This window comes from Eschrichtius robustus, chromosome 3 (genome assembly GCF_028021215.1).
Source record: "Eschrichtius robustus isolate mEscRob2 chromosome 3, mEscRob2.pri, whole genome shotgun sequence".
Taxonomy (NCBI): Eukaryota; Metazoa; Chordata; class Mammalia; order Artiodactyla; family Eschrichtiidae; genus Eschrichtius; species Eschrichtius robustus.
The window spans coordinates 25,822,093-25,848,272 of NC_090826.1; the positions used below are offsets into that span (position 1 = coordinate 25,822,093).

The 26,180-nt window shown below is 49.5% G+C and overlaps 2 protein-coding genes across 3 annotated transcripts in view; both read left to right on the plus strand.

Annotated features, from left to right (window-relative positions):
- Nucleotides 1–11: 11 nt before the first annotated feature.
- LCK (LCK proto-oncogene, Src family tyrosine kinase) lies at nt 12–19,540 on the plus strand. Its single transcript, XM_068537846.1, has 13 exons — nt 12–100; nt 11,159–11,268; nt 11,570–11,651; nt 11,844–11,934; nt 12,182–12,280; nt 12,431–12,534; nt 12,734–12,883; nt 13,161–13,313; nt 13,458–13,637; nt 15,893–15,969; nt 16,061–16,214; nt 16,296–16,427; nt 18,891–19,540. The coding sequence occupies exons 2-13, from the start codon at nt 11,164–11,166 to the stop codon at nt 19,091–19,093; spliced, it is 1,530 nt and encodes a 509-aa protein (XP_068393947.1). The 5' UTR covers nt 12–100; nt 11,159–11,163; the 3' UTR covers nt 19,094–19,540.
- Nucleotides 19,541–23,105: 3,565 nt separating this feature from the next.
- The window catches only part of HDAC1 (histone deacetylase 1), a 42,384-nt gene continuing 39,309 nt past the window's right edge, over nt 23,106–26,180 (plus strand). For both annotated transcript variants that reach the window (XM_068539405.1, XM_068539406.1), the window contains exon 1: nt 23,106–23,191. In XM_068539405.1, coding sequence (XP_068395506.1) covers nt 23,143–23,191 — 49 coding nt within the window. In that variant the 5' untranslated portion in view covers nt 23,106–23,142. The remainder of the gene's footprint in view (nt 23,192–26,180) is intronic.

Sequence of the window (26,180 nt, forward strand, 5' to 3'; positions counted from 1 at the left end):
AGTGGCTACGACGGAGAGGGGAGCCGAAGCTGTGTCTGGGCAGCCAGTCTAGGCCAGGAAGACCATGTGAATGGGGCCAGAGGGCTCCTGGGCTGGGCAGGTAAGGAGTACTGGGAACAGGGGTCTAGGGGCTGCGGTGGGGGGGGCCTGATAGCAGAGGGCTGCAGCTGGGCCTGGGGCCAGGCTCCCCAGGTATGCAGCAGCCCTTCAGGCTGGGGGACAGAAAAACCTGGCTGGAGGTCAGGTGGAAGACAGGCAGAACAGCTGGATCACCTCTTTCCTGCGTAGTTGTTACCTCTTGCCTCTGTCACACTGCCTGCCATCAGGCCCCACCTCACTGGGAGCATTTTTTGGGGGGATCTGGCACATGGACTGTCAGGTACTAAAAAGGCCTTCAGAAATCCCTAAATCCAGTCCCTCATCCCATGATGGATGAGCCTCCTGAGGCCCAGACTGGGGCAAAGCACTCCCTCCCTGCAGTCCGTCAGCAAGGCAGAGGCAGAGAGGGTGATGGCCCTGAGAGAGGGTGATGGCCTAGGGTGTGACACAACCCCCCTATGGAGCAAGGTGATGGGCAGGCTTGAGTCAGGGGTCCCAAGAATCCTTCCGGTTGCTGGGGCAGACCCCAATGACAAGACTACCCTGAGAGAGAGAGAGGAGTCACCCAGAGCATCCAGATGGACACATGAGAAGTGATTTTAGCCTCAGTGACCAACATTTTTTGAGAGAAGGAGGAGTCTTCCTTTGGGAACGGATGGGCATGTGAAGGGATATTTATCGTCTGGCATGGGGCCTCCCGGGTGGAAGTATCTGACCGGACTCTGGGAAGTTGGGGGGTGAGAGAATGATGGGAGACGGGAAGAGGAAGGGCTATTTTTATCCCGGACAGGGGTGTAGTTGGCCCTGGGCAAGGACCGCGTGGACTTCCATCTGGAAAGTTGCCATTGTGTCCGCAGGAAGTCCTCCCCTCTTCCCTTTGCTCCCTCCCGCTCTAGCCCCCCTCCCACTGCTGCTGTATGTGTAGGGCTAGTGGGTCCTGCTGATTCCTGCTTCAAACCCCAGGAAGGTGGAGGCCCAGGGAAGCAGAGTCAGCTCCCTGCCCACCCCCTCACTTTCTAGCTCTCAGCCTGCTGTTTATGGGGCAAATCCCCACCTGAGCCACACTTTGCAGGTTTCCCCTGCCTCCCTCTCTGCCTTTGGAGTTTTTCTTGAAACACAGTTTCCACTGAGTCATCATGTCCCAGCCTCTCTTTTGTCCCCAGCTCCAAGGCCTGCAGCCTCTTGTGGGGCCTGAAAAACATGCTGGGTCTCCCTACCCTCATCCAGACTCTGGACCGGCATAAGTCTTCCCCTCTCCCACTCAGCCTGTGCTGATAGATGACTCAGGGTCCCTCGCCCTCGGGGCTCAGGGACAGAGATTCTTCTCTAAGGGAAAAAGGGCCAAGTGATGGAGCAAGAGAATAGGCGGAGGGTTCAGAGGATGGGAGAAGGCTTCCCTTAGGTGATCCGGAAGGCTTCCTGGAAGAGTCAAGGTAGTTCTGAGAAGGATAAAGGCCCATTCTGCAGAGTACCTAGGACATGAAGCCAAGGTCGCTGTCCCTGGGTTGTTTCTTGGGTCCCAGGAGGGCAGAGGCCTCAGGGCAAGACCAAACACAAGAGAGCCAGTGGGTTTGGTGTAGCGTGAGGGACATGCATTTCAGAGCCAGGCAGACCCAGGCACAGTTCCAGTTCTGCCATTTCCTTGAACAAATGGCTTCATTTCTCCGAACTCCAGTTTACTTATTGGTAAAGAGACAATAATAAATCCCTCCTTACAGAGTGCCTGTGGGGAATCAAAGAGAAAATAATGGCTGTGATGTGCCCTGGGTAGTACCTGGCATGCAGTAGGTGATTAACAGAGGTTAGGCACCCCCTTCTCCTGCAAATTGTGCACCAAAGGGTGGGGGGGATGTCTGCACCAGAATTACTCCTACTCAGCACCTTGGGCAGGCCAGTGAGCCACCCATTCCCTCACACTTGTGGTGTGGCTTTGCAAATGAGCTTGTTTCCTGTGTGTACCAGTGGGTGTGAGAACTCTAGATTGGGCCACAGGGTCTGTCTTAGAGGAGGGTCCCACACACAGCTTCACACAGACACACACATGAACCCTCCCTCCCTAGCCAAAACACCATCTGTATCATCATTGGAAAATGTATGTGTGCATGTATGTTCAGAGGCAGAGGCAGGGACCGCAGATACATCGTACACTGGATCTTACAAATCCATCCACACACCCACAAGCTGATGGCTTCAAGGCCAAGCTCAACGTAGTGAAAGCGATGCTGAGGGGAGCTGAGTATGTGGGTGGGATGGGGGCAGGTGGGACAAAGATACCATCCAGGTGTTGGTTTGAAAGCACCTGGAGCTGCATTTCCAGTGTTTGTTCTAAAGAACGCTAGTCCCATGAGGCACCTGGGAAGAAAACGGTCTGAGGCCAAATCAACATGGCCTAAGCTACAAAATGTCCCACATTAACTTCACCATCAGCATTAGCTTGTTGAAGCTCTGAAAGTCTCCCCAGCGAAGGTGGCTGTTTGATTTTGTCTAACCCAGTGTTTTTCAGACTTCTGTGGTCGCAGAACCTTTTTCCTGTATCCCCTATTCCATGCCTACACCTCTTGAGACAAGGAGAGGAGTGGAAGGGCAAGCTGTACAGTTGATTCTCCTCAAATGCTTGTGTCTCTTAGCAGAGTTTTTGCGTTCGTGGGGGCTTTGTTGTTTTTTGTTTTTCAACTACAAAATTAGCACATGGCTGTTTTTAAAAATTTAAACAGTACAGAGACATACAAAGACATATAAGGAATACAGCTCCCTCCAATCTCACTCCTGGGCTATGCTCATTGTGGACAATTTGGTGCACGTCCTTCCAGATTTTCCTATGTGTGGCCGCTGGAAAGCATACTGGTTAAGAGCCTAATCTCTGGAGGCAGGTAGACGGAGGTTCAGCTCGCCTCTCTACCACTTATTTGTTTGTTATGAGGCCTCAGACAAATACCTTTACCCCATTTGGGCCTCAATTTTTGCATCTGTAAAATGGGGGTAATAATAGCACTTACTTCATAGGATTATTATCAGCATTACATGAAGTCATGCAAATGAAGGCTTAGCACAGAGCCTGGCTTAAAAGAATCCCCTATATATCCATATTTAAATGCAAATAGACTTAAACTCTACATTCTGTTCTGTAACTTGCTTGCCGTGTTATATCTGGGACGTCTTTCCATGTCAACACATGGAGATCTACCTCATCTTTTCAGCGGTTTTAGCTAAATGTCGTTAACTTGGTTAATGGGTAATGGTGGTGATTTTGAGATGCTACTTCCTGGCAAATACTGCTGTTTTGTGTTGTCAGTTTGTCAGGGTCACAGACGTTACCGATCAGTGAGCTGAAGACAGGCCTTACTGCCTCCTGTGAAAATGGAGTGACCCGCCAGAGGGGCACCCACCTCTAACACAGCAGGCAGGGCCAAGTGGACGGGAGCCTCTCTGACTGCTCACCTCTGTGTCCCCAGCTCTAGATCAGAGCCTGGCACATAAGACATACCCATTAAATTTTTGTCGATAGGCTGGCCATGTAGGAAGAAAGTCATGTCTCCTCTAACTTACCAACAGAGGCCTAAGCCCAGAGTTCTGTCTCACAGTGTGGCATTTCCCCAGATATGGCCTGTGCATCATTGATGCGGGTGAGTGATTTTAGGGGGGTAATGAATGAACATTTACAAATGTGAATTTAGGTATTATAGTATGTGTTTATTTTAATATATACAGATTTCTATTTATGGCTGGTGATACTGGTTTTCCTTTTTTTTTTTTTAATTGAAGTATAGTTGATTTACAATGTTGTGTTCTGGTTTTCGATTTATGGTAGTGAAGTTTCCATTTGAGGTAAATATATTAAAGGTGAAAAAGTGGTTCCTGGAAGTGCCAAAAATCAGAAAGGAAAATGAATGTATTTAAGGCTGGGGTAATGAAATACCCATACAGGCCTCAAATAACTATTTTCATTTACTTAGTCCTTACTATGTACCAAGCACCGTGGTAAGTACTTTATTATATGAGATCATCTACATATCACATATTATGTTCACAACAGCCCTAGACGCAGGTCCCTTTTTTATTCCCATTTTGAAGATAAAGGAACTGAGGGAGTTTCAGAGAGGTGTAGTAACCTGCCCAAAGGCCCTCTGTCAGTGAGTGACTGGGAGGCCTTGAGAATGAACTTGGTTCACTATGTTATGGATATGATGAGCTGAGCCTCCCTGACCTGCAGACTTCCAGAAACTTTAATAAAGTGGTGTGGATTGCCAAACTGTAAGTAAGGCTTCGTCCTGATAAAACCCCCATGATGCAAAATACAGACAGAGGTACATGAGGAAGGGGGCTCAATAAAAGAAATTACTAGGTACATACAAGTTACTAGTTGGAGGGCCTCTATCAAAAATATCAGCTTTAGAATAATTGCTCTATAGCCCTTGTTTATGGCAATAACTAACTAGCAGAATCAGTTCTATGTTTAAACCACTCCCAGTTTGTGAGAATAAATCCATCCTGTTTGCATATAAGAGAAGGCTTATCTTTTTGTTCTCTGTTTTTGTGAACTCTATGAATTCACAGAGTTTATTCCAAAGTGGTATTATATCAAAGAGGAACACACGAAAAAGGAGGGAATTCAGGAGACATCCTTGTTTTACCCACTAGAAATTATTTACCATGCCTGTCAACCCTGATTCTCGAGTACCGTGGTGAGGGTTCTGTGCAGGCATCCACAGCCAAGGCTATTCATTGAACATATGCAACTTTGCCAATAACCAAATCTTGGCCAAAGAAAAAGGCCAAGAAAATGTTTTAAATTATTCCTGACAGATTTTGCCACAGGGTGGCCCAGAGTACAACAGTGGTCTGCAGTAGAAGAGCCTGCCCGCCCTTGACATAAAGCGTTAGCCCAAGAAACCCAGGCAAGAAGCTGGCACACATTTTGGACAGAATGTTCAATAAATGAATCGGTTTACAGTTTAAGGGAGGAAAAGTGTTACATTTTTTTTTAAGGGGACAAAACACATTCTAGGCCCAGCCAGGCGAGACAATGTCTATGGAGTTGATAAAAGTGAACAAGTTGGCAAGAATCAGAGCTCATTGTGATATGATTCCTAAACAACCCTGGGATCAGAAACTCTAGTCCAGGAGCTTCACGCAGCCTGGGATTTTTGATCAATTCTACACAGAGTGAGAAGGGCCACTCTGTGTGTTGGGCTCTGTGCAAAGAGACAAGAGGGATGGTACCTGAAATCTAGCTCTCACTCCACTCTCCAAGTTTGAAACCCCAGGGAGGAGTGGCCCTTTATAACTGGCACAAAGTGCTCTGTGAACCATGGACAGATCTTGAGTTTGACCGAGAACATTTCAGACGCTAGTCAGAGGAGGCCTAGAATCTACAAAATTCCGCCTATTGACCTTGAATTCCTGAGTTGGGAGAAGAGAATGTCCTGTTTCATTCACCACAGAATCTGCCTTTGTTACTGGTTCTGAGAGTCCTGGGGATTCTCTGGATCTGTTTCCTCTTTCTTTTTCTTTCTTCCTTCCTTCCCTCCCTCCCACCTTTCTTTCTTTTTCTTTCTTTCTTTCTTTCTTTCTTTCTTTCTTTCTTTCTTTCTTTCTTTCTTTCTTTCTTTCTTTCTTCCTTCCTTCCTTCCTTCCTTCCTTCCTTCCTTCCTTCCTTCCTTCCTTCCTTCCTTCCTTTCTTTCTTTCTATGAGAAACTTATATTAAGCTTTAATTTTTTTTAATTTATTTATTTTCTTTATCTTTTTGGCTGCGTTGGGTCTTAGTTGCAGGACGTGGGATCTTTTGTTGCAGCATGCGGGCTTCTCCAGTTGTGGTGCGTGAGCTTCTCTCTAGTTGTGGTGTGCGGGTTTTCTCTCTGCATTTGTGGCACGCAGGCTCCAGGGCGCGTGGGCTCTGTAGTTTGCAGCACGTGGGCTCTCTAGTTGAGGTGCACGAGCATAGTAGTTGCTCCCACGGGCTTAGTTGCCCTGCGGAATGTGGGATCTTAGTTCCCAGACCAGGGATCCAACCCGCATCCCCTGCATTGGAAGGCGGATTCTTTACCACTGGACCACCAGGGAAGCCCATAAGCTTTAATTTTGATTTTCTTTTTGCCAACCTCATTTATTAACCTGGTTGAATCAGACTAGGATGGGACCCACATTTTGTACAAATAAATACATGCATATATGACCTCACAATTACATAGGGACACTCACAAACTATACATGCCCCCATTTTGTTGCACATCCATCTGCACACAGGGGCTCCTACATACTCACGGGTATGTACACATAAGCATGATGCTCAATGACTCACATACCTCAATATGTGCAGACTTGTATTCACCAAGCAGGTAAATGTACACTCAGAAACATGCATTCCAGATAGAGGGAGAATTGCCTTAGAGAGAAAGGCCTTTGTTAACAGCACAATGATCACATCTTGATGGAGAGTGGACCCCACTCTGTCAGACCTCCCTCCCTGCTCCATTGTCTGCATGACCTCTCAGGATTCCCTGCCCACTTTAGTCTCCAGGGAGGGAAGAATAGAGCAGAGTACCTTGAAAAAGGAGGTGGGGCCTGATTGGAGTCCCGCCTCTGCCAAGAGCCCTCACGTGCTATTGGGAAAATCACTTACCTTCTCTGATCCGCCACCTTCTCCATCTTTAAAATGAGGCTGGTGACTTACATGAGTGCTTCTCAACTCTTCCCTCCAAGGACTCCTTTGCCCTTCCCCTGTCGTACTTTTCCCCTCTTCCCCCATGGATCTCATGATTTTGAGGGTTTTGCTGACTGAACGACCTCATTTAGGTACTAATTTTCTTGTTTTCTAGTTCAAATTTTCATCAGAGACTTAAGTATGCATTGAAGAAACGATAATGCAATTTGTCATACTGAGAAACAAATCATAGTACCATTTCCCTTCAGATTTTTGAAATATTGAAATAACTTTCAACATTATCCTCGGGCCTCATAGGAGCATGTAGCTCCCAGTGGCTGAGAGCCACTCACCAAAATAACCTCTGGCATTGCCAGGTCTTGGGGTCTTCTGATTGCTGCCAGGCCCTATACTCCAAAACTCACACTTTTGTATAGGGCAGGGCCTGCTACCTGCAGCTGGAGGGCTCCAGGAGCACTAAATAAGCCACAGAGGAAACACTAGGGGTCAGATACCCAGCAGAGTTACTGAGTACCTTTTGGCTTAATTTAACACAGCTTAACTTTTTCTCGCTCCTGGCCCCAGTCCTTTTATTTATTTAGTTTTTTAATTGACGTATAGTTGATTTACAATATTTTGTTAATTTCAGGTGTATAGCAAAGTGATTCAGTTATGCATATATACATTTTTCTTTCTGATTCTTTTCAATTATAGGTTATTATAAGACACTGAACATAGTTCCCTGTGCTATACAGTAAATCCTTGTTGTTTCTGTGCCATACAGTAAATCCTTATTGTTTATCTATTTTATATACAGTGGTGTGTATCTGTTAATCACATACTCTTAATTTATCCCCCCTCGCTTTCCCCTTTGGTAGCCATAAGTTTGTTTTCTATGTCTGTGAGTCTGTTTCTGTTTTGTAAATAAGTTCATTTGTATTATTTTTTAGATTCCACATATAAGTGATATCATATAATATTTGTCCTTCTGTGTCTGGCTTACTTCACTCAGTATGATAATCTTAGGTCCATCCATGTTGCTGCAAATGGCAATATTTATTCTTTTATATCTGGCCCCAGTCCTTTCTGGCAGGCCGAGATTTATCCAGGATATAGGTTCTGCCTGCATGCTCTCCTGGCCCCTGGCCCAAGGCCTTGTGGCCCCTTTTCCCTCCCCACGTGACCCCAGCCTGGACAGGTACAGTTTCCAGCCCTACGAGCTTCAGCCTTCAGAAGGTTCCTTCTGCCCTGTCTACCAGCCTCCCCTCACTGCTGCACCCCAGTTCATCCCATTTTCTCAACCCCAAACTTTTCTCATCTTTCTCTTACCCTTTTTCAAAGCCTCTGAGAATGTCAAGCCTGAAAGGGACCTTACTGATCTAAGTTGACACCTCATCTGATGTTGGTGTTCTCTGTGTAATATAACCAACCTGTGGTTTTCCAAGGCCTATTTGAATATCACAAACAATGGGTTGCTCAGGACCTTACTAGACAGCTCAGCTCGTCTTAGGCTGGTTCCAGGTTGTTATCAGTTCTTTTTTGGAGGCTTTTGCTGCTGATCAGTTCTTAGCCATAATAAAATTAGCAATCAAAAAAATAAAAAAGCCATTTGCAGCCACAGAGCCGAGCAAGATTTCTCAAATGTCTCCCCAGGACTCCTAAAGTAGGGGGAAGAGTATATGCGTGTACACCTTTCCTTGAAAGTCTCTTGATTTGGCTTAAAATTCCATGTACATTTTGTATTTTCCTCTATTTGTAATAGATCTATGTCTGTTTAACTACGTGAATAAGGTTTAACTATGTGTTTAACACTCATGCTTTGGGAGGTACACACCCGTGACTTCCGGCACCCATGAAAGGTTATAAGTATCTCAGTTTAAAAAACATAAGCTTAGGGCTTCCGTGGTGGCGCAGTGGTTGAGAATCTGCCTGCTAATGCAGGGGACACGGGTTCGAGCCCTGGTCTGGGAAGATCCCACGTGCCACGGAGCAACTGGGCCCGTGAGCCACAACTACTGAGCCTGCGCGTCTGGAGCCTGTGCTCCGCAACAAGAAAGGCCACGATAGTGAGAGGCCCACACACCGCGATGAAGAGTGGCCCCCGCTTGCCGCGACTGGAGAAAGCCCTCGCACAGAAATGAAGACCCAACACAGCCAAAAATAAAAATAAATAAATAAATAAAAATTTAAAAAAAAAACAAAAAAAAAACAACGACAAAAAAACATAAACTTATCAACTATACTCCAATATAAAATAAAACTTAAATTAAAAAAAAAAGAAACGTGAGCTTAAAGCCAAGAGGATTATTTACCAGTCCCATTCTCCCACCCTCCAAAGCAGGGGTTGGTAGGGCAGAATGGACACTGGTATAAGTCTTTCTCAGCTCTAAATCAAGCCAACATTCATCTAAGCTTATGAGAAAGGGATGACGATCCCCAGTTGACAGAAAAGGCAAAGTGAGGCTGGGTAAGAATGATTTCAGCAAAGAGACACAATAAGTATCAGAACCAGAATTTGAACATAACTCCGGGGCTCATCCTTGAATCCTTTTTTTCTTTCTTTAATTAAGATATAATTGACATAGGTCCTTAAGTCTTTTTTTTTTTTAAATTAATTTATTTATTTTTGGCTGCGTTGGGTCCTTGTTGCTGCGTGCGGGCTTTCTTTAGTTGCGGCGAGCGGGGGCTACTCTTCATTGTGGTGCGCAGGCTTCTCATGGCGGTGGCTTCTCTCGTTGTGGAGCACAGGCTCTAGGCGCACAGGCTTCAGTAGTTGCGGCACGCGGGCTCAGTAGTTGTGGCGCACGGGCTTAGTTGCTCCACGGCATGTGGGATCTTCCCAGACCAGGGATCGAACCAGTGTCCCCTGCATTGGCAGGTGGATTCTTAACCACTGAGCCACCAGGGAAGCCCCGGACCTTAAGTCTTGCTAACCAAAAAAGCACCACTGGTCCCCACTTCTACCTGGTCCCAGCATGTATTAGCAACTCTAGCTTTATTCTGCCCCAAACAGTTGTGTGAGTTTAAGCAGGCCTTTCTGGTCCTCTGTTTGCTCATCTAAAATCAGAGGTTAGACTTGGTGGTTTCTAAGACCTCTGTAGATGGGAGAATGTGTGCATCAACCCTCCACATACCAGTCAACATTTATTAACAAGAATAGTTCTGGGTGCTGGGACATTCAGACAAATAAAACACAGCTTCTGCTCTTGATAAATCCCCCATCTCATCAAGGGGGTAGGAGAGGCAGGGGGACTGACACATAAATTAGCGTAATCATGGCACTCAGTGCCTAAGTTGATGATTGTGGTCTAAGTGGAATGCTGTAGGAGCAAAGAGCATTGGGCATTGGGAAGGCTTCACAGAGAAGGTGATATCTGAGTTGAGGCTTGAAGGTTGAGTTAGAGTTCAACAGATGGGCAAAAGCATTCCAAGGCAGGCGAACCACATAAACAAAGGCACGTTGTAAGAAAAGAGCGTGAAGTTTTTGGGAAGACTAACTCAGAACACAGGCTGTGTGAATGTGTGTGTGTGTGTGTGTGTGCGTGTGTGTGTGTAGCAGAATAGACTGAGGAGGTGGATTTGATTCTGATATTAAAGGTTCTTGAATGCACGGTAAATTAAATTAAACTTTACCTGAGGACTACTGTTTCCAAGCGGTCCTGAGGAGCAGCCCTGGGGGAGGAGGTGCTGCAGGGACCCCCAGGAGCTTCAGAGTGAGGTCCCGCCACACTCTGCTTCAGGCAGAACAGCCCCACTTTTACCTGCTTTATCTATGAGGTTCTGCTTGATTTCATCTGACAAAAAGTTTCCACTGCTAAAGCAAGCAAACAAGTAAAAGGTATGGCCAAGAGGGCCGCTGAAGTGTTTTCTGCTGGGGAGAAGCAGAAAGAAGCCTCTGAAGGAGACTTTGTGGGTGGGGGGTTTGGGGGAGCAGAGTCCTGATGGCTGACATTCAGGAGAAAGGGTCTCTTATTCAGCTTCCTCGTCTGGAAAGGGGAATTGTAATTAGGAGGTGGGGCGCACACACCCCTCTGGTAGGGGAGGATCAAAACTTAGGTCTTCCCTAGGGCTTGGGGAAGTGTATGCGATCTCTAGTAGGTAGTCCCCCAACTTGGGGGATGGGCAGAGAGAGCGGGAGGTGGGAGAGGCAGGAAGTGGGCAACTAGACTAACAAAGGTGCCTGTGGCAGTTTGCCCAGCCCAGGTGGGAGGGCGGGGCCTAGGCCTCAGCAGGAGGGCATGTGTGACTTTACTGGGAGCTAGGACCCCACTTCAGCTTTTCTGTGGCTGGTGAATGGGGGCTGGGGGGCTGACAATCTTGGGTCCTTCTGGAAGTTCCCAGGGCTAGGCCTTAGCATGTCTGATGTTACAGGGGTAGATCTTGGGGGAGCCCTTTCAGTCCCCTCTCCATTCCCCCAGGGACCATGGGCTGTAGCTGCAGCTCAAACCCTGAAGATGACTGGATGGAAAACATCGATGTATGTGAGAACTGCCATTACCCCATAGTCCCACTGGATGGCAAGGCCATGGTAAGAGGCAAGACAGGGGGCTTGGTGAGGGAGTCGGGTGGGGTGTACAACCCGGAAGAGAGAAACGGACCACCACCACTATAGGTCCTTGAAATAACAGCGAGCCCTCTCCCCTGCAACAGAAAGGAAAAGAACCCCAGAGAGGGAAAGGGGTTCTCATAAGGTCACGCAGCAAGTGGTTGGTAAATTCAGTGATAAGACCCAGCCAAGCCAAAGTGAAGGAGAGCAGGGCAGTGGGGAGGCAAGCCAGGGTCTGACCCAGCCTCCAGCTCTCTGACTGCACTCATTCCCCACCCCTCAGCTGTCCATCTGGAATGGCTCTGAAGTGCGGGATCCACTGGTCACCTACGAGGGCTCCAACCCCCCAGCTTCTCCACTGCAAGGTGACTTCAACCAGCAGGGCCTGGAAGATAAGTCCTGTGGACCCTTGGCTGTCAGCCTCCATCTCCTCCTCACCTACTCACCACCTGTCCTTCCTCCTTCCCCCTCAGTCGTGTGGGCTACCATGTAACTCCTGAACTCGTGCTCCCAGCCTATTCCAAGCAGGTTCTCCCTGACTCCCCCTGTCTTTACAGACAACCTGGTTATCGCCCTGCACAGCTATGAGCCTTCCCACGATGGAGACCTGGGCTTCGAGAAGGGTGAACAGCTACGTATCCTGGAGCAGTGAGTGTCCCCTTCACCCCATCCATCCTTGCCCTGCCGTAGAGTGTGAGGGAGCAGGGATCTCCGGTACTGCAGTCCCCCTGTGGTCCCTGATCTGGCTTGCAGTGGGTGCCCTTAAGACAAAATGGGAGGCTCCGGAGTGTTGAGCTGGAGGGTGGGGTGGCATGGCCTAACTGGGGGCTCTGAGGGAGGGTTTCCAGCCAAGTCCAAGGCTGAGCAGACCGTGCTAACCGCCGCTGTCGCGCAGGAACGGCGAGTGGTGGAAGGCGCAGTCCGTGACCACGGGCCAGGAAGGTTACATCCCCTTCAACTTTGTGGCCAGAGCGAACAGCCTGGAGCCCGAACCGTGAGTGGGGACTCGTCGTGGGGGATTGCTGGGCGTAGATCCAGGGACCTCGGAGCAAAGGAGAGATGCTAGGGGTGTGTGAATGCTGGAGGGTGATGGAGGAAGAACGGACCGACAGACGAAAGAAGCCCTCGCTTCTGCCTTGCGCAGCTGGTTCTTCAAGACCCTGAGCCGCAAGGACGCGGAGAGGCAGCTCCTGGCGCCCGGGAACACGCACGGCTCCTTCCTGATCCGAGAGAGTGAAAGCACCACGGGTGAGCGGCTGGGCTGGCCGGGGGACTGTGGGCGGGGCCTCGGGCTGGGGCAGCGAGCAGAGGTCCGGGCGCGAGAAGCCCGCGGGGTTGGTGTGGGATGGGGGGGGGGGGCGGGGGGGGTGGCGCGCCGGCTGAGGTGCGATTCGCTGGAGGCTACCGCCCCCCTCTTTTGCGTTCCTTCATCCTTTCTTTTTTTCAGGATCGTTTTCACTGTCCATCCGGGACTTCGACCAGACCCAGGGAGAAGTGGTGAAACATTACAAGATCCGTAACCTGGACAAAGGCGGCTTCTACATCTCCCCCCGCATCACTTTTCCTGGCTTGCATGAGCTGGTCCGCCATTACATGAGTGAGCACGGCAGGGTTAGGGTTAGACCCTGTGCCCTATCAGCCTGCCTCCCCCAGCTCCTCTCGGGGTACCCTCCACCCATCTCTCAGTATGCTCCTTCATTGCCCCGCAGCGGGTGAGGTGCGGTACCTTGGAGCCCCAGGGATCAGGTGACAGCTCCACACACCTCCCCTGCCCGTCCATTTCCCCAGGTGGGGACTGGGTGGGCCCCCACCCGTGGGCCCCCACCCCCAGTCCCGCCTTATTGACAGCCTTACCCTCCTCCTTGTCCTCACAGATTCTTCGGACGGGCTGTGCACGAGGTTGAGCCGCCCCTGCCAGACCCAGAAGCCCCAGAAGCCGTGGTGGGAGGATGAGTGGGAGGTTCCCAGGGAGACGCTGAAGCTGGTGGAGCGGCTGGGGGCTGGCCAGTTCGGAGAGGTGTGGATGGGTGAGTGAGGCCCTCCAGGACTGCGGGGAGGAGAGGCGTCTACGAAGGTCGTGAGAGTCCCACGACAGTGCCCTGTTTCGGGGCAGCTGCCTGGCTCTGGGGGCATGGGCTCCGAGTGACTCCCCCAACCCCTCCCTGCCCCAGGGTACTACAACGGGCACACGAAGGTGGCAGTGAAGAGCCTGAAGCAGGGCAGCATGTCCCCCGATGCCTTCCTGGCCGAGGCCAACCTCATGAAGCAGCTGCAACACCAGCGGCTGGTCCGGCTCTACGCGGTGGTCACCCAGGAGCCCATCTATATCATCACGGAATACATGGAGAATGGTGGGCGCCGCCGCCGTGCGCGGCCGCTGGGGGGCACTGCCGTCTCCTCTGCCCCTGCTGGAGGGCGGAGGAGATAGGCCTGGCTCAGCACTGAGGTTTTTTAGAGGAATTTTCCTGAGCCCCCAAAGACTCACTTCCAGGGGCGACTATAGGGCGTGTGGAGAAGAGGGTGTCTTGTTCGAGCCCTGTCTGGGAGCCCAGCTTGAGGTGGCAGGCTCTGGAAGAGCATTCACCGCCCCCCCCACCCCCCCTTCTTCTCTAACCTGCAGTCAGTCCTATTTGCCTTCTTCAAACCCCACCTTGATCTAAGGATGCTTGATCTCAGGAGATGAGTAGGTCCCTGGCCCCATCTCTCTCCCTTCTGCCCCTGAGCCTTGGGAGTGCTCCAAAGCCCTCCTTTTCAGTTCTGAGTGAGCCCCTCCCCCTCCCTCGGTCCACTGTCGGACAGATTGAGAGCCCCAGGAAGGTAAATAGGAATTTCTAGGCCCAGCTTTGGGCCAAGTCGCTGTGCCATCTCTGATGCTCAGTTCCGCCAAGAATAACAGCAGAAATCTAAACAGGCTTATCCAGAAATAAGAGTAGTCATTAAGGGCTCTAGAGTCTTGACTGCCTGGGTTAGAATCCTGGCTTCAGGACTGTGTGGCCTTGGGCTTGGTCACTTCACTTCCCTCTGCCATGGTTTCCTCATCTGTAAAATGGTGATAATAATGCAATAGCAACTTTCTTACAGTGTCTTTTTTTTTTTTTTAATTTATTTTTGGCTGTGTTGGGTCATTGTTGCTGCTTGCAGGCTTTCTCTACTTGCGGCGAGCGGGGGCTACTCTTCGTTGTGGCGCGTGGGCTTCTCATTGCAGTGGCTTCTCTTGTTGCGGAGCACGGGCTCTAGGCGCGTGGGCTTCAGTAGCTGCGGCACACGGGCTTCAGTAGTTGTGGCTCACAGGCTCTAGAGTGCAGGCTCAGTAGTTGTGACACATGGGCTTAGTTGCTCTGCAGCATGTGGGATCTTCCCAGACCAGGGCTCGAACCCGTGTCCCCTGCATTGGCAGGCGGATTCTTAACCACAGGGAAGTCCCCTTATAGGGTTTTTGTGAGGATGAAAGTTAATGCATATAGAGCAGTTAGAACAGGGCCTGCCATATAGTAACAGCTTAGTAAGTTTGTTGTTATCTGGCTCTGATTCTTGGGGAGTATAAGATCTGTCCCTTTTCCAGGAAGGGAAAAAAGCTGTTAATTGGCTAATGGATTCTGGAAATGGCAAATAGCGGACCACCTTCAATTGGTAGTTGCTTGGAGTTCTGTGTTGAGAAGGATTCTGAGGTTCCTTGGAAGTGAGCACTGGGATTGATTAGCAACATCTGCCATGGATAAAATGAAGGAATAGCAGTTTATGTCCACATATTTGCTGCCTCTGGGTGAGGTCTTTGCCTTCAGTGACTAATTCAGCACTCATAGTGGAGACACTCAAGTTGTTGTCATCTTCACATAGGGTTTTAATCTCTTGAGAAGGACGAGTGGTCACTAGCTCTGTTCTAGCCACTCCCATCCCTGGTCTTCTCCTAGTTACCCTCTGTTACCAGAAAGGTGGTCTCTCAGTCCTCCAGGACACCTCTTTCCATATTCCATTTACTACATTCAGCATACATTTATTGCTGCTTACTGTGGGCTGGGAACATTGATTGATTGCTGCTATCAGTTATGCATACTAGGAAAACCAGAGTTTGTGCCATAGGAAAGTTCCAGTATACCATGGGGAAGGTAAATGATGATGTAATTTATTATGCTTGGTAGGATCTAGAGAGGCTTTCTAGAGGAATTGTCTAGCTGGGCCATGAACAAAAAGAATTTTTAGTATGAGACATGGGACAAAGAGACCTTGGGGTGAGAACCCAGGGGTCTATGTGGAAAATCTCTCAATTGTCTAGGATGGGTGGAGTAAAAGAGGCAGGAGTGGAGGGAAGAGAAGAAACTACAGATGTGGACCATGCAGGGCTTTGGATGACTGGCTGAAGAGTTTGGGCTCCACCCCACTGGTGACAAGAAGCTTGCAGACCCCTGCAAGTAGCCCCCTAGTCCCCGGGAAAAGGGCATCACACATCCCGGGCATCCTCACTCTGAACACACACTCCTCCTGTTTCAGCTTTTACTCTTCCTTTCCACACATCAGACACTGCTTCTAGACTCCCAGTTAGGGGAGAAGGGTCTGGGGGCTTTCCCCTGGGGCAACTTGGGTCAGCAACTCTGGCTTCTGCCCACAGGGAGCCTGGTGGATTTTCTCAAGACCTCCGCAGGCATCAAGCTGACCATCAACAAACTCTTGGACATGGCAGCCCAAGTAAGGAGACTGGGGAGGGGCTGGGCATGGGCACAGGGCAGTGGGATAAGGATGTCTGGCCCAGGACTGCTGACCTGTACCTGGCCTGCAGATTGCAGAGGGCATGGCATTCATTGAAGAGCGGAATTACATCCACCGTGACTTGAGGGCCGCCAACATCCTGGTGTCTGACACCCTGAGCTGCAAGATCGCAGACTTTGGCCTAGCACGCCTCATTGAGGACAATGAGTACACAGCCAGGGAGGGTAGGTATGGGATATGAGGGAAGACTGGGGCCTGCAGGGTCTGGCCAAGCAGACCCAGGTGACCTCACTTCCTCCCTCCAGGGGCCAAGTTTCCCATTAAGTGGACAGCACCAGAAGCCATTAACTATGGGACATTTACCATCAAGTCGGACGTGTGGTCTTTCGGGATCCTGCTGACGGAGATTGTCACTCATGGCCGCATCCCTTACCCAGGTCAGGGTCAAGGGCAGGAGCTGAAAGGGTGATGGGGAAGGGCAGCAAATTCATGTCTTTCCACTTACTTCTTCCCAGGCTAAGAATCTGAAACTCTCTAGCTGCTTCTCCTCCATCATCTCAGGGGTGGCACTCTTACATCCCCAATTAGGTGCACATCTCCCAGGCCTGGCTTCCATCTCTGTCTCTGGATCTCTCTTCCCTCAACAATCCCAGCTCTTTCCTTTAGTTCTAACACAGGCAGCCTAATATGTAGAAGAGGATCTGGCCTGGGAGGCAAGAGGCCTGCTTCTTATTACCAGGTCTGCCACTGATGCTTTCTGTTTGGCTTTGATCAGATCATTCCTTTTTTCTCCAGTTGTAAAACGTGAGGTTAGAACAGTACCTGATCCATACGAAGCACTCAAGGGTGTTGGGTTTTATTATTAATCACTATGGGCAAGTGACTTGGGCAGGTGACTTTACCTCTCTGAGCCTCAGTTTCATGATATGAGAAACAAGATTATTTGTGAAAGAGCTTGACTCATAGTAGGTGTTCACTAAACACTGACTTCCCGTCCCTCTGAAGCCTTCCATGTAGAGTGAGAGAGATGTGTAAACAGCTAATTCCCACCCTCTCCCATTCCTCCCTCTATCTCCTGGACAGTCCTTTACTCTTGAATTCAGCCAAGACAGGAATGAAATTTTTTTTTGGAAGGAACTTGCTAGGAAACTCTGGGGAAAGGAAATAGAATACAAAGACAGGGTAAGGAGGTCATGGAGCACAGTGGTTGGACTTGCAGAAGCTTCCCACATCTCCATCAGTGTGCGCAGAACTTTGCTCCTGGGAAGGTAAAGACACCTTAGAATCAGGTGAGGGTATGCAGGCCTTCCCTGCCCTGGACTTGCCCCATCACAGAGTCCAGCGGCAGCGCTGGGGCTAGAAACACACTCGTTGTCCTGCCAAGAGCTCACACTGCTCCCTTAGAGAACTTTTCTGCTAGAAGAATAAAGGCAGTGAAAGCATGATGATAAATGGCAACTGACACATGGCTTCAGGGTCAGGGAAACTATGGGGAGTAATCGGGACCTGGGTGAACTTGCATCTGCTCTAGCAGATGGTTGCTATTAAGACATGGGGGCCCAAAAAACAGATCTTTGTTTTTTCAAGAGAAGCCAAAACTTGGAGTTTTAGGAAAATTTTCCCATTTCCAAATATTGGTGATGATTCAGATTGTTTAAAAATGCCAAAAGGGGGGACATCCCTGGTGGTCCAGCAGTTAAGATTCCATGCTCCCAATGCAGGGGGCACGGGTTCGATCCCTGGTTGGGGAACTAAGATCCCGCATGCCAAAAATAATAATAATAATAATAATAATAATAATAATAATACACACACACACACACAAAAACCAAAAAAAACACTATAAGGGGCCAAGCCAAAGTAGGTCTGTGGGCTGTGGGCTGTATTTAGGCTGGGGGTAGCCAATAGGTTTGTACCCTTGTTCCCTGGCCTATGTCCTTCAGTGTCCTGATTTTGAAATCTGAGTGACACATAGCTAGAGGCCCCCCAGGGGAAAGGCCTGGGGAAGACAGGTCTCTATTGACTAGGGTCCAGTCTGAAGCTTTGTAGGAGTAAAACTTCTGTTTTGCTAGGACCCTCTAGGGGTTAGGCTCTGGGGACTGCCTGTCATAATCTCTTCTCAGGAGAATGAAGGAGAAACCAGAGGCCATACGGGTAATTTAGAAACAGGAAGCTATATTTCTGCTGTGCCCATGCAGTTCTCCAGAGCAGCTCCTCTTGGGGTCTACATGCAAAGAGCCTACTATGGGGGCCAGGGTCAGCACCAAGGGAGGGAAGTGGCCCAAAGATGATTTCATCTGGGTCATGGAGGGGCCTAGTGAATCTTCTCTGCCCCATGCAGGGTCTGCCTTGCTGGGGTCCAGGGTCCATCTGGATTCCTGATGCAGCATCTCGTGTGCCTGTTCTGAAAGCTGGAGAAGCCTCCCCATTGTCCTGGCTGTGGGCCCCCATCCTGCCCTGGGCCCTGACCACTCCATCCTTCCCTACCAAATAATCATCATTACAGGTACTCTTTATGCTGCATCTCCTCTTCCAGGCAGCATCCTCAATGCTATATATACACTTTCTCTTTCAATCCTGATAACATCTCTATGAGGTAGGAGCTACTGTTATCCCATTTTCCAGATGAGGAAACTGAGGCTCAGAGAGGTGCCATGGCTCACCCAAAGTCTCACAGCCACATGTGTGCGTTATTGAGTGTTTAAGCCATAGCAGACACTACAAGTGGCACGACTGACATTTAGCAGGTACCGCGAGTATAGCTTTACCATTGATGAAGACCAAGATCCCTTTGGATTGGTGCTCACACCATACCAGTTGTCAAATATCTTGACCATCACCCCTGCCTGTGGGCTTCCAAAGCCTGGAGCCTTGATGTCAGTTCTCCCATCAACCTCTAGGGATGACCAATCCTGAGGTGATTCAGAACCTGGAGCAAGGCTACCGCATGGTACGACCTGACAACTGTCCAGATGAGTTGTACCACCTTATGATGCTGTGCTGGAAGGAGCTCCCAGAGGACCGGCCCACCTTTGACTACCTGCGCAGCGTGCTGGAGGACTTCTTCACAGCCACAGAGGGCCAGTACCAGCCGCAGCCCTGAGGAGCCTAGCTGGCTGGGGCTTGGAGCCCTCCCCCTACCTAGCCAACCTGGCTCGGGGAGATGCAGTTCCTGTGTTACACCCATGTGGCCTATGCACATATGGACTCTGCATGTGAATCCCGCCCACGTGCGACACATACATTTCTCATGTCCTGTACATGGGTTCTGTAGTTGGGTGGGCTCTGCACATGTGTCTTGTACATGTGTGGCCTGTGCATATATGTCTTGGACACTTGTCCAAGTTGTCCCCTTCTGGGCCCGCCCACTTCTGAGACCACCAAAGAGTGGAGAGAGGCCTGTGATTGACATCAGCTTCTCCCCACCCCCTTTTCCTTTCCCCTGGTCATCCAGAAGCTCCTTGAGGGCCGGGACCTTATCTAATACCTCTGTGCGCTCCTCTTTGGTGCCTGGCACCCATAAGGAGCTCAATAAATGTCTGTTGGTGAAGATTGCACATCTTTCTGCTCCCCACTCCAATATCCTTTTCCTTGGGAGTGGGGAGTGAGCGTTCAGAAGATGGAAACTGGGGCACCCTGAATTGGGGTGAAAGATGGGATGAAGGGGTGTCTGAACTTTTTCCAGCCCTGCTGATGTTGGGGGCCAAGAGGAGGTCCCTATACTTTGCTGTATGGGTTCTTTGAACCCCTTCAAACGCCCACCCCAAAGGATTATGGGCAACCCCTACCCAGAACCTCCTAGAGAGTAGATGTGTCCCAAGACACTCCCCCCTCCCATTATAAAAATGCAACAGCATTTTTGAGAGCTACTGATTCAAGGACTATATTTGACCTTAGATATGTTCTGATTCACCCTCCAGGTGTTTTTAAACATTGAGTTTATTCACTCACTTAACAAATATTTATTGAACATCTACTGTGTGCTAGGCATGATTCTGGGCTCATAGGATATGCAGTAGATAAAATCTCTGGAGCTTATACTCTGTAAAGGAAGATAGACAATAAGCATCACAAAGAAGTAAATGGTATGGTATGCCACAAGGTGATAGTGCTAAAGGGAAAAAAGAGCAAGGGAAGAGGAATTAGGAATGTCATGTTTGGGGGAGGTTTGTAGTTTTAAAGAGAGTGGTCTGGGAAGGTCTCATTGAGAAGGTGAATTTTGAGCAAAGATTTGAAGGTGAGGGAGTGAGCCACGTGGTATGCAGGATGAGCAGTCAGGCAGAGGGAACAGCCTGAGGCAGAAGCTTGCCTGGCAAGCTCTGAGAGGTAAAGGTAACCTGAGGGAGGGGGATAGATCCTATGGGGCCTGGGGCCTTGTGGCCTTTGCAGGAGCCATGACATGATCTGACTTACATTTTAAAAGGATGGCTCTTACTGCTGTCTTGAAAGTAGACTGAGTTAGCAGTCAGTTTATAAAACTGGGGTAGTTTTGCATAAAACTCCAGATTTCTGCCTTCTCTTGAAAAAAATAGGAAGATTTGGCTCTTTTGGGCTTACCTGTCCTCATGGAGCTGAGTAAGTGGCCAATGCCTTCAGGTGGGGTATGAGCTCTCCCATTGCCAGAGTCCCCTTCACACTCTATTGCTCCCAGACAATGAACCTGAGTGTTAGTGGTTATTTATCATCATGTTCGGGCTGTTGTTTTTATAAAAAGAGGAAAATGAAAAAATTTTTGCACCCATATTTCCATTAAGAAGTGGGAAAATTAAAGATCCCTGAAGATGGCAGTGTGTTTGAAGAAAGATGGGGAGAAGGACATATTTCTTTAGAAAGTGAAAAAGAATGCAATATTAAAAACAAGCAAAGGGCTTCCCTGGTGGCGCAGTGGTTGAGAATCTGCCTGCTAATTCAGGGGACACGGGTTCCAGCCCTGGTCTGGGAGGATCCCACATGCCGCGGAGCAATTAGGCCCGTGAGCCACAACTACTGAGCCTGTGCGTCTGGAGCCTGTGCTCCGCAACAAGAGAGGCCACGATAGTGAGAGGCCCGCGCACCGCGATGAAGAGTGGCCCCCGCTTGCCGTAACTAGAGGAAGCCCTCGCACAGAAACGAAGACCCAACACAGCCAATAAATAAATAAATAAATAAATAAATAAATAATTAAAGGTGCTAATAATTAAAAAAAAAAACAAAAAAACAAGCAAAGTACTTGAATCGAACCAATATAAATATAAATCCACTCATTTACATCACCTGCGTGACCTCTGCAGGCGTCTGAGTTTGTGACTCCTGTTCTGCATTTTATAAAATGCTGCCACACCCATGACCTCATCTGATCCCCACCCTCCTCCTCCTTTGGACACTGCTGCAGCCACAGAGTTGGTGAACTTTGTTTTCTTACACTCTCCATTTTACTAAGAGGGAAATGGGGGCCCAGAAAGGTTCCTGGCTAGGAAGCAGCAACACAGAACTGGGAATAGGGTTTATTCCCTGGTCTTTTGCTGCTTCTATAATAGAAGTGCCAAGTCTTAGGTCTGTTACGTTTGTAATTAGTGGCCCAAATGCAGTTCCCAGGTGAGGAACACAAGTGCCCAAGCAGTCTTGAAGCTGTAAAGAGGCATAAAAAATGTATCTATTGACTATAGGATCATGAGTAACTTACTTGGCACATAGTAAGCACTCACTAAATATTAATATTGTTGTAGTTGTTATTTTAATAGCCCATCACAGTGCTTTTCAGTCTGTAGCTTTCAATAATGATTAGTTGATGACTGATCTAGTGCAGTGGTTCTCAAGGGTAGGGTGGGGGGCACTTTTACACTCCCTCCAATCCCCTCCCCCTTGCCCTGGAGACATTTTGCCACGTCTGAGGACAATTTCTGTTGTCACAGCTGGGGGTGGGGGCAGGGTACTACTGGCATCTAATAAGTAGAGGCCAAGGATGCTGTTAAAAATCCTACAGTGCACAGGACGGTCCCCTACAACAAAGAATTATCCAAAATATCAATAGCTTCAGTATCCTGAGAAACTCTGCTCCCAGTATAAGGGGACAATCAGTTTCCTCCCATCTAAAGGCACTCAGTTCTCCTAGGTGACTGCATCAGGGACGTAGGCTTTGGAGTAAGAAAGGCTGGGTTCTGCCACTTTTTTTTAAAAATTTATTTATTTTTATTTTTTGTATTATTTTTGGCTGTGTCGGGTCTTCGTTTCTGTGCGAGGGCTTTCTCTAGTTGCGGCAAGCAGGGGGCCACTCTTCATCGCGGTGCGCGGGCCTCTCAATATTGCGGCCTCTCTTGCTGTGGAGCACAGGCTCCGGACGCGCAGGCTCAGTAGTTGTGGCTCACGGGCCCATTTGCTCCGCGGCATGTGGGATCTTCCCAGACCAGGGCTCGAACCCGTGTCCCCTGCATTGGCAGGCAGATTCTCAACCACTGCGCCACCAGGGAAGCCCCCTGCCACTTTTTTAATGTGCCTCTGGTGCATAGTAGGCATTCAAAAAATTACGATTGAAAATTGAACGTAATTACTGTGTGACTCTGAGGAAGCCACAAAGTTCCGAACTTCGTTATCTTTGTTAAATGGTGATTAAAAAGCCCCCCTCCAAAGCCGTCGTGAAGAATAACGGAGATGACTGAGATAATGTCGGTAAAGCTATTGCACAGCGTTTGGCCTACAGCAGTTTCCTGTCCTTTGTCAATTTATTTCTCCTGCTCCAAACTCAGCTGAGTGACCTTGCGCAAGTCACTTTCCACCGTAGGCCTCTGTCAAATGACAAAGTTGGTCTCTGATCTCCAAGCACTCTCCCAAAGCCGAATGGGACAGCGAAGTTTGCAGTCCGGCTTTCTTCCCCCGGGACGAATGGTACGGTCCTAGGGCAGCCCCACCCCCTGTCGCGGACCTTGGTACAGGCCCAGGGGGCCCTCCGAGGCCTCGCCGGGCTGCCCTTGCCCCCCGCCGAGTTCCGGGCCGTCCCGCCGCCTCTGATTGGCTGGAGCGGTGCCCGGGCTGCGCGGCTATAGGTGAGCCCGGGCGGGGACGGGCGGAACGCGCTGGAGGCCCGCCCCCTCTCTGTTGGGTCGGACGCTGAGCGGAGCCGGCGGCGGGTGGGAGGGTGGACGGACAGACTGACGGGAGGGACGGGAGGCGAGCAAGATGGCGCAGACTCAGGGCACCAGGAGGAAAGTCTGTTACTACTACGACGGTGAGCACAGTCCTCGCGCCGGGGGCGGGGGCGGGGCCGGGCTAGGCGGGATCTGGGAGAGGGAGCCGAGGAGATCTGAGGGGGGAGGCTGAGGCGTTGGGGAAAGACTGAGGGAGGAGGCTGAGAGAAGGAGGCTGAGAGGAGGTCGAGGCTGAGGGCGGAGGCTGAAAAAAGGTGGTCGGGGCTGAGGGAGGAGGCTAAGAGGAAAGGAGGTGGAGCCTGAGGGAGGAGGCTGAGGGGAAGGAGGTCGAGGCTGAGAGGGTCGCCTGGGGAAACCTGAGGTCACTTTGGAGGGGACTTATGAAGTCTGATGTGGAGTTTGCGGCGGCCTCCCAGAGGGGAGGCTGAGTCCGAGGGGGGAGGCAGAATCTGGTGGAGAAGGTTTCAGGGTTACATGTTACTGCTGAGAATCCGAAGGTCTCTCACTGCCCCTTTCCTTCCTCATCTGTTCTGGTGAGAGGCCATCAGAGCTCACCAGCATCCCTCCCCATCTCCTAGCAGGCCCTGCAGTTGCTGCTGGGAAATGGGACCCCTGAGGTTGGAAGGAGAAGGATGCAACTTGTTACAACAAACTTTTTCATTGAACAGAGATCTGTGGAGCAGCAACTTCCTCTGTTCTAGGTAGCATTTAGGGGCTGGGGCCATGGGAAGACCAAAGCACTTGTCACCTTCCTCTCAGTCTGGAGGAGCAGGTAGACATTGACAAAGAATTGCTCTCCACTATCAGGCTGGGAGGAAGGACAGCTCAGAGTGTTCTGGGAGCACAGAGAAGAAACACCCGCCCAGCCTGAGGAGTCAGGCAAGGAGGTGCCGTCTCAGTTAGGACCTGATGAACAGGAGTTATTAGCCAGGCCCAGGAAGGGCAAAAATAAGAGCAAGTTGAGAGGTAAGAGAGAGGACAGCACGTTTGAAAAACGGCAGGTGTATGTACAGAACGGTGGAGGCATAGATTTGAGGGCACAGTGTTAGAAGGTAGAGAGCAGGGGTGAGAGAAAGGTTGCAAGTGATGAGGCTGGAGAAGTAAATGGGGACCAGATCATGAAGGGCTGGGCATAACACCCTAAGGAAGTTGGACTTTATTCTGAGGGCACTTGTGAATCATTGAAGTTGTATGCAGGTTAGTGACATCATCAGATTTATACCTTGGAACTATCACTCTGTGACAGAAATTAAACTCATGAATGGAGAAGTAAGGAAGAAGACAAGGATCCCAAGTTTCTGGTTTGGGCAGTTTGATGCTGAGTGTTTGTAGAAGGCAGTATCAGTTGATAACTTTGGGTTTTGTTTTATTTATTTATTTACTTATTTGGCTGCTTTGGGTCTTCGTTGCTGTGCGCCAGCTTTCTTGAGTTGCGGTGAGCGGGGGCTACTCTGTGTTCGGTGCACGGGCTTCTCACTGCGGTGGCTTCTCCTGCTGCGGAGCACGGGCTCTAGGCGCGGGCTCAGTAGTTGTGGCTTGCGGGCTCTAGAGCGCAGGCTCAGTAGTTGTGGCGCACGGGCTTGGTTGCTCCGCGGCATGTGGGATCTTCCCGGACCAGGGCTCGAGCCTGTGTCCCCTGCATTGGCAGGTGGATTCTTAACCGCTGCGCCACCAGGGAAGTTCCGGGTTTTGTTTTTTAAAGAAATATTTGTTGAGATGTCTGGGGGGTATCCAAGTAGAGGTGTCCAGTAGGCAGTTGGCCATTCATTCAGGTCTGCAGTTTAGAAGACAAACAAGAAGATAGAGATTTTTGGTGATTGTCAGAATACATACATACAGGTGATAATTTTGTTTATAGAAGAGGATGCAGTCACCCTCGCATCCCATGTAAGAAGTTGTATAGGTTGAAAAGAGAAGAGGGTCCAGGGCGGAATTCTAAGGAAGTGGACTGAGAAAAAGTCTAGCGTTCTTCATGCTCTGCACTCCCTTGCCATAACATTTGTCACTGTGTATTGGAATTGCCCATTTACTTGTTCATACTTCTTAAAGACAGTAAGCTCCTTAGGGAAAGGGGTCATGTTTTGTCTACCTTTGTACGCTCAGTCCCCAAAACAGTGCCTAGCTCATAGTAGGCACATATTTTCTCAAGAAATACTTGTTGATTAAATGAATAAAGATACAAAGGGAATGACCAGGGATGTAAGTGAACCAAAAAGTGTTGGGTTACAGTAGCCAAAAGAGGGAGGGAGTGGCCAAGTGTTGGCAACAGCTGTTTCCTGTGCAGGGTTTGGAACTGAAGCTGAATTGCAGTAGATTGAAGAATGAATGGATGGGTTAAGAGGAGACATTAGGTTGAGCTTTTTTTATTTTTATTTTTTTATATTATTTTTTGGCAGCGCTGCGCAGCATGCGGGATCTTAGTTCCCTGACCAGGGATCGAACCCGTGCCCCCTGCAGTGGAAACACGGAGTCCTAACCATTGGACTGCCAGGGAAGTTCCTAGGCCGATCTTCTAAAGGAAGCTTGTTGGGGCAGAGAGAGAGGGTTGTTGATAAAGGGGAGATGTAGTGGCTGAGAGTTGAGTATATGCAAATTCTTATGGAAAATAGCCAGATATTGGAGAGAGGAGCTAGTAATGATGGAGATCCCTGAGAAGAGACCAGGTGAGATGGAAACCAGAGCACAGGTAGGGACGCTAGTCTTGCAAGGGGAAGTTCCTCTGGGACGAGAGGTTAAGTGGCAAGGAAAAGTTCAGAGATAGATAAGTTTGAAGGGGAGATGATGGGGAGAAAGTGGAGGGAGTTTTCAAGATGAGGTAAGAGAATATTCCTTTTCCTGAGAGTGGGGGAGGGCAGTTGGTAGAGTAGGAATCTTGAAGAGAGATAGCTGTTATGAAAGAGGGAGCCAGGAAAAAAAATTGGAAGGATTGCTGAACAGTGATGAGGGCCCATTTGAGGCTGGCGTCTGTGACTTTGTAGCCTTATCAGTTTGCACAGTTTTGTGATCTCTACACTCTCAGTTTAAACAGAGAAAAAGTGGAAAGACATCAGTCTTTAGAGAAGGGAGATT

Bases quoted from the DNA above. Each gene is read 5' to 3' on its own strand.
- LCK (XM_068537846.1), top strand. From the start codon at position 11,164: ATGGGCTGTAGCTGCAGCTCAAACCCTGAAGATGACTGGATGGAAAAC. The intron at 13,314-13,457 runs GTGAGTGAGGCC...TCCCTGCCCCAG, and splicing joins GTTCGGAGAGGTGTGGATGG to GGTACTACAACGGGCACACG. The intron at 15,970-16,060 runs GTAAGGAGACTG...CCTGGCCTGCAG, and splicing joins TCTTGGACATGGCAGCCCAA to ATTGCAGAGGGCATGGCATT.